This window comes from Mauremys reevesii, unplaced genomic scaffold (genome assembly GCF_016161935.1).
Source record: "Mauremys reevesii isolate NIE-2019 unplaced genomic scaffold, ASM1616193v1 Contig1, whole genome shotgun sequence".
Lineage (NCBI taxonomy): Eukaryota > Metazoa > Chordata > Testudines > Geoemydidae > Mauremys > Mauremys reevesii.
Window position 1 is genome coordinate 4806055 of NW_024100715.1, and position 10517 is coordinate 4816571.

General features: G+C 53.1%; 1 protein-coding gene across 1 annotated transcript; it reads left to right on the forward strand.

Annotated features, from left to right (window-relative positions):
* Nucleotides 1–1797: 1797 nt before the first annotated feature.
* On the forward strand, nt 1798–8873 carry LOC120392510 (zinc finger protein 501-like). The gene is made up of 3 exons (XM_039517310.1): nt 1798–1854; nt 6196–6297; nt 6757–8873. The coding sequence occupies exons 2-3, from the start codon at nt 6219–6221 to the stop codon at nt 7986–7988; spliced, it is 1311 nt and encodes a 436-aa protein (XP_039373244.1). The 5' UTR covers nt 1798–1854; nt 6196–6218; the 3' UTR covers nt 7989–8873.
* Nucleotides 8874–10517: the final 1644 nt, after the last annotated feature.

A 10517-nucleotide genomic window follows, 5' to 3' on the forward strand; every position in this document is an offset into this window, starting at 1 on the left:
GGCCCTGAAAGGGAGAGTAAATCAGCCTAACAATGAAATCCAAATTCAGCTGCAAATTGACCTTCCGAGCGATTGCTGTAGCTCCATAATGGGTCAGCCTCACACAGGCCTGTCTCTGGGTCTTTGCCATTCCAGATCCTCTTGTAGTCTCCCTTCACTAAATGCTTCTCCTGACCTCTCTGGGTTTCCATTGCCTTTCAGGGGCTGCTCCAATTGCTGTTTCTCCCCGACCTTTCTGTGAGGCCCTGGGGAGTGAGTCCTGGGCTCCTCTGAGGCGGAGTCAGCACAGTCGGTTACAATCAGCTGCAGAGACTCGGACCCAGAATTGCTCCCCTTTCACAGCTTCTTCCACTCCTGGAATTCCAGATAGACCAGTCTGGGGTTAGTGTGCTAAGCCTGGGGATTCCTCTTTTCATTCACGGCTCCCCTTAGTAATGCACACATCCAGATTGGCTATCAATAAATTCATGATCTTCCATTTAATTAGCCCCCTTACTCTCCCTAAAAATCCCCAAGCACCTAAAGACCCAGCTCGCTGGGCTGTGCAGAGATGTGGTCACGTTCCACTGAAGTGGATTCAGAGTAGCCGCCCTGTTAGTCTGTATCTGTGAAGTGGAGTGGAACAGAATGTAGCAGCAGCTGCCAGCAACGTGAGTCAGCAATTTTGGAAAAGCCAGAAAGGAGACGCCTGTGTCCCGCAGATACTTTCACTGGACTTTGAATGAATGAGACCAGATCTTGGGCTGGGGTTTGGTCAGATGAACAAGGCTAGCCTTGGCCTGCTAAACCCAGGGTTGTAAGTTCAATCCTTGAGGGTCACTGATGGATCTGGGGCAAAAATCAGTACTTGGTCTTGCTAGTGAAGGTGGGGGGCTGGACTCAATGACCCTTCAGGGTCCCTTCCAGTTCCATGAGATAGGTATATCTCCATATATATTATCTCCTGTAAATGTAAACATTCCTGCTCCTGGGAGAATAGCGTTTATATATGTGTGGGTGTGTCTAGATACTGACCACGGACAAGCTATTAAGCCATTAGTACAACAGCCCCCAGATATGCATCTGATGTTAGCCCGCCATACGGCTGTTTTATCATATTACTTCAGAAACATTATAAAGCTACGTAGAATCATAGAAACGTAGGGCTGGAAACAAAAAAGCCCAGCTCAGCCTCAAGACTGGATCTAGGCTGGAATTTTCCTGGGAAACGTGGAGTGATTTGAACACAGGGTCGCGGATTTACAACCTAAATATACAGGCATTTTTCACAACCCCGAAAGTCTTCCAAGCTGGGCTTTTCAAAGGTCCCTAAGGGAGTGATCTTGCCCAGATAATTTAATTCCCTTGGGTGCCTCTGCAAAGGGCTCAGGCCGTATCCAAAAGGCAGGAGGCCCCTGAGATCTAGGGCTAGATGATGACCTCCTGAGGTCTCGTCCAGCCCTAATGGTCCATGATGCTACGTGGGGTGGCAGTTTGTCACGTCCCACCGGGCACACGCTGCTCTGTAGTGGAGTATTGGCATCAACAGGCCGTTAATGAGGCCGCTGGCTTTGCAGTGCAGGCCAGTCCCTGGCTCTTGCCCTGAGATCGGTAACTAGCAGTGACTTTCCAGAGGCGCTGGGCCTGGCCAGACGATGATGGGGGGCAAGGGGGAGGTTCAGGAGTGGGGCAGGGCCCCGCCAGCGCAGCCAGCCCCGCGGGGAGAGGCCCGAGCCCTGCCCCGGCAGTGCCCCCGGCGGCCGCTAGGGGTCCCCGCGCTGCAGCGCCGCGGCCCGCGGGCGAGGCCCCTGGTAAACAGCCGAGGCCAGGCTGGAGCCGAGCGGGGTGGAGGGCGCGGGCTGCGGCCGGAGCTCGGTAACGGCGGGTGCTGCGGGGGCCGGGCTGAGCGCGGGGGGCGCCGGAAGCGGGGCGGGGCGCGCAGCCCAGCGTTCCCCAGCCCCCTCCAGGGCGGCTCGCTGCAGCCAGCCCGGTCCGTCCCCCCGTCCGTCAGCTCATTGCACCGGGGGTGCAGCGCTGCAGCCCGCGGGATCGGCCCCGCCCCCAGCCAGCTCCGGGACAGCTGGTACGGTGCGCTGGTGGGGGAGGGGGTGTCCTGTGTCTGTGCAGGGCTCGGGGGGAGTGTGTGAGCTGGGTCTGTGCAGGGGGTGTATGGCTGCTCTGTCTGGGGGAGGGGATCGGTGTCTGTGCAGGGGGTGTATGGCTGCTCTGTGGGGGTGGGGGGATCGGTGTCTGTGCAGGGGTGTGTATGGCTGCTCTGTGGGGGAGGGGGGATCGGTGTCTGTGCAGGGGGTGTATGGCTGCTCTGTCTGTGGGGGGGGTCGGTGTCTGTGCAGGGTGTGTATGATGGGGGGTTGGGTGCTCTCTGTGCAGGGCTCTGTGTGGGAGGGATTGGTGTCTGTGCAGGGGTGTGTGTGCGGGGTTGTGTGTTCTCTGTGCAGGGCTCTATGGGGGGACAGGTTGGATTTGATTTATATCAAATTGATTTAAATCATGATTTAATTCATGGTTTAAATCAAGTCTTCCTGACTTAAATCATAGATTTCTACATAAAAGTCCATTCTTGTTGGGTGTTATAACCTAAATACATATTCTTCACAACTTGGAGATAGATGTAGGTTTCATTTTTAGAAGGTACACACTACACATTTTTAAACAGTGATTTATTTTGAAAACTTTTCAGATTAGTTTTACAGTTATATCAGAAAATGAATGATTAGTTATTTCGTTTACCAAAGGTAATTGAAGCAGATAGTTATGAAGTCATTGGAATGTGAACTATCTCCAATTCAACAAATTAATCATTAATATTTGGAGGAATTTCTTGCTATGTTATATTAGGAGGAAAACATCACCAGACAGACATTTAAATTGTTGTATTTAACTAAAACAACAATGTTATGTATTCTGGATTTTTCTCTTCAACAGCAAACATAATATTTTAACAAAACAAGCATATGAATTTTTAAATGTAGTTAAACGTTCAAGTTTTTTAAAATCAGGTTTGTTTTTGTTAAAATTGTTTCAAAAAAAAATTAAAACCAACAAAAATTAAATCGACTGGGTGGATAGTCTTCAGAATCCTGTATGTTGAGGATGCATTCTCCTAAATGAAATAAGGCAATGCAATTATTTAATTATTACCATACTGCTCATTACCAGGTCAACATGAAAACTTAAAATACTGGCTTCTGTAGCTAACTCAGTCGTCTTAACCTTCATTTTCCTGCTTTTTCATATTCTGGAAAAGAAAAATAAGCTTTCCTGCTTTGTCAGGTTCCAAACATTATCTCAATTTGGAATGAATTAGTTCAAATGAAGAAAATAGTCTTTCTACACCGACAGAAGAAGAAGAAGCTACTGCTGTTAAAAGTGAGATTATTACTTCAGCAGTCTCCGAATCCAAGAATTTAAGTGACTTCCACTGGTTCACTGGTGTGACTTTCTTGACAAAATCAGCAAACATGTATTTCTTGAATGGTTCCCCCTTAGCTCTGAAGTTTATTCTAGTTGGCATTATGGAGGGATGATTGCTGCATGTCCATGTCATAGTCAACTCCTCTTCTTCAGCAGTTAAGGTTTGAGCCTGGTACCGAGTATTGAGAATATTTGCAAGAAAATGAGCGGGAGATAGTGCCTGTCCATTTGGGTTTTTTTAATGCTTGTAATTTAAGTCTGTCATTGCATATTTCTCTTTTTAAGGTCTCACTCAGTTCCTTCCAAACTTTGGCTGTGACGGTGCCATTTATTTTCTCATGATTTTGTTCACAAACTGTCATCTGATTAGGCCAGTTCTTGATCTAGTGCTCAAAACAGTCCACTACTGAGTTCCATCCCATGTCGTGTGGGAGAGTTAGCTCGGCTCCTCCCACTTTTTTCAGAGCAGCTGCTGCAAAGTGGTTGTTAGGGAAGTATTTTGGAATTTCAACATTAGCCTTTATTTCTGGAACAATGATGTCTTTGGCTAGGAGGTGCATCAAATGAGCACTGCAACCATATGTTATTAATTTGGGACTCTCTTCTAAATAATTTCTTCTCATCTTGGATACATTAGCAGCATTGTCTGTGACCAAACTGCTTCTAGACATTTGAATTTTTTTTCACAGTTTGTTATAGCTTTTACTGCTACTTCTTGTACATATTCTGCTGTGTGTGCATTTCCTGATGTATCCATTGTTTCTGTAAGGAAGACATTCCTTTCTTCTGTTGTCACACAAGATCATATAACAGGATCATTGTGGACATTGCTCCACCCATTGAGATTCAGGTTAACAATTTCACCCCCTAGACGTCTTGCACACTGCTCAATTTCTCTTTCATACATTTTATCGAGCAATTTGCCTGCAACATCTGCTCTGTTGGGTGGACTGTATCCTGGTCTTAATGACTGAACCACGTTAATGAAGTGTTGGTTCTCAATCATACGGAAAGGAGAGTCTGTTGCATAAACAAACCGAGCATTTTTTTCATCAATTACCTCTTCTTGTAATCTGCCGGTTCTTATCACAAACTTATCTATGGTTGTTTCTGGGTAATGGAGGTTTTTTTTTCTTTTTCCTACAGGTGATCTACTGTGGCTATGTAACATACATTATGTGACTGAAACACTATCATTGGCAGATAACTCTGAAACTATAGAAAATGATGGTGATCTTGAAGGTGGATAGTCTTCAGAATCCTGTATGTTGAGGATGCATTCTCCTAAATGAAATAAGGCAATGCAGTTATTTAATTATTACCATACTGCTCATTTAGTATTACTCATTGCATTCACTGACACTCAGTACTACTTTAAAGGTGAAGGAAGATCTGTAAAAGGAAGATCTGCCTATTTCAGCTATTTATTTTTTATCACAACTGCATCTAAAATGATAGTACCAGAGAGTAGCAACTATATTTTTTGCTCAAACATGAGAATTCAAGAATAGTCCAGAAGGAAGACAGGCAGTCCTTAAGAAAGAAGTATGAAATAAAAAAGTTTACCAACCTCAAGATCCTGCATGTTCAGGCATGTTGCTTTCATCATCTTCAAGGCAGCTTCCTCCTGAGAGGGAACACTTCTCATGATGTTTCATTTGGTCAACCAGGCCTTGCATTTCTTTGTTGCACTGTTTGCATTTTGCACGCATGTCTGTCCTACCCACAGGTAGAGGAACTTCACTAAAATATTCCCAAACTGGGTCTCTTTTATGGCCTGCTGCCATTATAGGTTTTCCCTTCAAGTGAGAGAATGGTATGGTAGATCTCAAATCAATGAAGGCTACACTCAGAAAGACCTCAAGACTTCTGGAATATGCTGCTCAAACAGTTTCATTTTTGTTTCTACTGCCTGTCCCTCCCTTCTCACATTTATCTCCAGACTTCTTCTCCTTGTCCAGATCTATTCAAGCATGTTATCTCTGGAGAGACAAATCCAAATTTTGAGAACTGCAAAACTAAGGATCTCTGATGGTATCTTCTAGACTGAGCACTGAGTCCCAGGGGGTAGATAGCAAGATTAACCTAAATAATCTATACAGAAGCCCCTGGAACCCCATAAGATTGTGTCCCTAATCCATGAACTACTGGAACTCATTTACAAAACTTTTCTTAAACATGACATGAATATATTGTCTCATACTATAGGATTAGAATTTATAATCCCTATTCCATGATGAGATATCTTTGCGCTATAATATATCTTAATTAAAACTATCATTAGGTAGGATTTTTCCTCAAAAAGCATTTTATCAAAAAAATCTGATTTAAATAAAAAAAATCTGATTTTTTAAAAATAATTGATTTTTATCCACCCTGAGCTACCATAAGGTGGGTGCAGAACTGGTTGGTAACTGGCGTTTCCCTGGCTTGCTCCTTTGCACGGAGCTGGTGTTCACCACACCGGGTGGCCGTAGCCAGGCCAGCTGTTTCCCACCCGTCCCGTTCAGAGGCTCTGGCCTGGCGCTGCACGGAGCCAGTTTGGTTCAAGGGGCTTTTCTACCCCTGTGTTAGCGAACGGCTGTGGGGCCACACTGGCACTATGGCTCGGGGAGCCCTGGGATCCCCTCCCCTCCACTCTGATTGTTTGTGTCTGAATTGACCCTCCTGTGTTTCCACAGGCATTTCCTGGCTGTCCTGTCTGTGCCAGCCCCGAGTGGCAGATGAACGCCAAGCCGGGTGGGTATTTACCTGGATCCCACCTGCTCTGTTCTCTCCCAGCAGGGTCCCAGTCCCGATACCGGATGGAGCAAGGGGAAGAGCTGCAAATCCCAGATCTCAGCAAAGGCGAGGACGACGAGAGCTGGCCGAGCCCCCAAACAGGTGGGGGATAAATAAGCCCAGCTGAGAGGGGTGGGGGCAGCTGCGACCCCCACAGCCACCCCTGCAAGCCCTCCTGGCCCAGCTCCTCTCCGAGGCTGTCACCACCCTCTCCCTGGTCTGTGTGCAGCTGGCACCCATCCCACCACCTGCGCCAGGGCCCCCAGAACCATATGAGAGCCAGGTCTTGGCTCTCACTGAGAAAGCCAATAATATTTCCAGCCCGCACAGAGGCGAAGAAAGGCCTGTGAACGTGAGCGGGGTGGTGCTGATGCCTGCCTGAGTCAGCAGCAGCCTGAAAAAGCTGCAAGAGGTGGGACCGCCCCCTTCAATCCCAGCTCGGAAACCCCCTCCAGGGAGGGGCGGGGCCACGTGGCGGTGCCTGGGGCTCTGACTGCCGTAGTTGGGGCCCTGGCCTGCCATGGGGACGGCTCAGGCCTGATTGTCCATTTGTTCCTGCAGGTGGGAGGCTGGCGAGCGTGGCTGGGGCAGAGGATGCTGCACCGGGAAGGGGTGGCACCAGCACTGATGTGGAGCTGGTGGGAGGAGCATGGCAGAAAGACCCTGCTGCGGGGGCAGAGGAGGCGGTGCCAGGAGGCGGTGCCAGGGTGGAGGAGGCGGTGCCGGGAGGTAGCGCCGATGCAGAGCCGGCGCAGCACAGAGACCCCACCGTCAGGTGGCCCTTTAAATGCGGCGAGTGTGGGAAGAGCTTCCGGCAGAGCGCCACGCTGACCAGGCACCAGCTGCTGCATGCGAGCGAGAGGCCCTACGTCTGCACCACCTGCAGCAAAGGCTTTTGCGACGGCGCGGCGCTGGCCGCGCACCAACGGGGGCACACGGGCGAGCGCCCCTTCCCCTGCCTGGCGTGCGGCAAGGCCTTTGCCGGCAGCTCGGCGCTGCTGGTGCATCAGCGCGTGCACACCGGCGAGCGTCCCTACCGCTGCGGGGAGTGCGGGCAGAGCTTCCGGCAGAGCGCCCATCTGGCGCAGCATCAGCAGGGCGCCCACGCCGGCCCGCGCCCCCACGCCTGCGCTCATTGCGGCAGGAGCTTCGGGCTGCGCTGCACGCTGGCGCGGCACTTGCGGACGCACCGTGTCGAGCAGCCCCACGCCTGCCCCGACTGCCCCCGCCGCTTCCGCCACCGCGCCCACCTGCTCCGGCACCGGCTGGCGCACACGGGCGAGCGCCCCTTCCCCTGCCCGGTCTGCGGCAAAGCCTTTGCCCTGAGCGCCACGTTGCTGCGGCACCAGCTGGTGCACACGGGCGAGCGCCCCCACCGCTGTGAGGAGTGCGGGCGCAGCTACACGCAGAGCTCCTACCTGCGCCAGCACCAGCGCAGTGCCCACGCTGGCCAGCGCCCCCACACCTGCCCTGACTGCGGCCAGGCCTTCGCCGACCGCGCCAACCTCCTGCGGCACCAGCGGGGCCACACGGACGCCCGGCCCCACACCTGCGCTGAGTGCGGGCGGCGCTTTGCCCAGCTGGCCAGTCTGGTGGAGCACCGCCGGCGGCACACGGGCGAGAAACCTCACGAGTGCCCCCGCTGCGGGCGCTGCTTCCGCCACCACTCGGCCCTGCTTCGCCACCAGCGCGCCCATGCCGGGGAGCGCCCCTTCCGCTGCGCGCAGTGCGGGCGTGGCTTCACCCGCAGCTCCAACCTCCTGCTGCACCAGCGGGTGCACGCTGCTGAGTGACATCCCAGCCTCCAGGACAGCACCGCATCCGGTGCCTCCCACGCCCCGCATGCTGGGATGGGCCTGGCCTGGCCCTGACTGGAGTCCGCACTCTTGCATGGCCACTGCCCAGGAATAAGGGGGGCTGGATCCGTCCGGGTACTGAGTGTGAGTGAAGCTGCTGCCAGCAGTCACGGTTTCTCCAGCCCCACGTAGCAACATGGGGGCAGAGCTTCCTGCAGGGTAGGGCCCTGCTCAGGGGTGGGGCTCAGGGAATGGGGGCTGTTCCCAGGCAGTGCCTGATCCCCCCCTTTTTCTCCCCTTTTGCTGGCTGGTTCTGCCCGATCTGCTGCCCCAACCCCTGGGCCCTGCCCTGTGGCCCAGCCAAGCCAAAACCTGCCCTGCAGTTGCCCAGCTGTGCGTGGGGCCGGGGCACAGAAGCAGGGGGACGCCAGCACTCAATGCAGGCTTGTGGGAAATGGGGGAGGGGCTGGCTGGAGAGATGTGGGAGCTGCAGGTTCGGGGGAGCAGCTTCAAATGAATTTTCTAAAATGTTTTGTTACAAAGTGAAAATAAACCTGTGACGTTCCCAGGGTGCTGTGGGGTGTCTGCAGGGGGCAGGCACCGAGCCCCGTGGCCTGACCACACCAAATGCCCCTGAGGGGAATGCCGGCTCGGCCCAGGCACCTGGGGATGCTACAACTTCATCCTGGCTCCACTTTGGAGAAGTGTCTCCTTGGGGGCTTTTGTTGCCACCACAACGTGTGTGACCGTGGGCAGTGCCGCCTCCCTGCTCTGCGCCTGTCGCTCTGAGAGGAGCCAGCTGCCTCCCTCCTCTCAGCGGGGCCCGATCCTTTGCAAGGCCTGTAACTGTCTCACATCCAGGGCCGGCTCCAGGCACCAGCCGACCAAGCACTTGCTTGGGGGCGGCACCTTGGGGCGGGGCAGCACCTTGGGTTTTAGTTTTGGTTCGGCTGGGTGGCGCTGGAGGGGTTTTTTTGTTTGTTTTTTGTTTCAGGTGGGTGGCGCTCGGAGGGCGGGGGCATGTTTCGGCAGCGTGGCGCTCGGGGGCTGGCATGGCGCTTGTGGGGGGGTTCAGGGGTGTGGTGCTCGTGGGGAGGAGTGTTACGGCGGGCCGTGCTCTTTTTTTTTTTTTTTTAAAGTTAGAGCTGGCCCAGCCCCAGCCCCAGCCCCAGCCCCAGCCCCGACTGGGGCCCAGCCAGCCACCAAGGGGCAGGAGGGGGCCGCAGTGCTGCTGCCACAATTGGTCCTTGCCCCCAGGCCAGAGAGCTCAGGGCCGGGAAGGACCAGCAAGACCCAGGCTGTGTGAACTCAGCGTAGAGTCCAGTCCATGGCTGAGCAGAGAACACACACCCCCGTCCCTCCATCCAGGCCAGAGTGAGACCCCCATGCCCAGGAGAGCTCCCCCAGGGCAGGCACCTGGCCTCTGCCCAGGCCGGGGCAGGGCCGATTCAGGCCTGTTTAGTGAGAGCTGGGTAAGGGCAAGATACATGGGCAGGAGCCCCCCCTGCCTCCGGAGCACACCAGGGTCACCTAGGGCAAGGTCTGGGTCCAGCCAAGCCCCAAATTGCGGTGGGTTGGGCTGGTCCTGTACCCAAGAGGGGAAGGTCAATTCCCCCCCCCACTCATAGCCCCACCCCCACATCTTTGGGGTGGAGCAGCCACCCAGAAAAATGAAAGTCAGCACCTGTGATATTAAAAACAAGAACCAACACACATACGAATACACCTAGCAGAGATCACCCCCATCGCACCGACCACCCGGGACTCTGCTAGGAGTCAGTCCCTGACACCCCACATGGGGTTTCTGTGGTTACAAGTTTGTAACAGCCTTGGCTCAGACCAGGCAGCCCATGAAGGGATCAGTCTGTCCTTTATCCCGCTTGAGCCTCTGTTGCTCAGATTCCTGCTCCAGGCGATCAGCAGACAACGCCCCTCTCCGTGGTGGGGCGTAGCTGCCGAAGCCTGGGCTTTGCATATGTGGAACTGGGAAATGTGCATTCTCCTCCCCCTAGAGGTCCCACAGGCAAACCCCTTGACCTGCTTAGTCCCAAACTCAATTCTTGCCCGGCCCACGGTTCGCTACAGTCCTTTGAAGTTCCCCGTGTTCACATCACATCTTCCCTGTAGAGAGAGATCACACACAACCCTGGCCCGCAGTAATACAACAAGGAGCCCAGTGGGACCTTAAAGACTAATGGATTTATTTGGGCATAAGGTTTCATGGGTAAAAAAACCCTCTTCTTCAGATGCATGGAGTGAAAATTACAGATACAGGCATAAATATATATTGGCACCTGAAGAGAAGGGAGTTACCTTCCAAGAGGGGAACCAATTCAATCAGGTTGGATGTGGTCCACTCCCAATAATTGATGAGGAGGTGTCAGTACCAAGAGAGGGAAAATTGCTTTTTCATTTGCAAACTTAACACCAGCAATTTGAGCTTGAATAGGGACTGAGTGTGGCTGGCTCATTACAAAAGCAATTTTCCCTCTCTTGGCCCCAGCCCTGAGCTGCCCCCAAACCCAG

Coding starts and splice junctions, on each gene's coding strand:
- LOC120392510 (XM_039517310.1), top strand. CDS start 6,219: ATGGAGCAAGGGGAAGAGCTGCAAATCCCAGATCTCAGCAAAGGCGAG. Junction 6,298..6,756: donor CTGGCCGAGCCCCCAAACAG/GTGGGGGATAAA, acceptor TTGTTCCTGCAG/GTGGGAGGCTGGCGAGCGTG.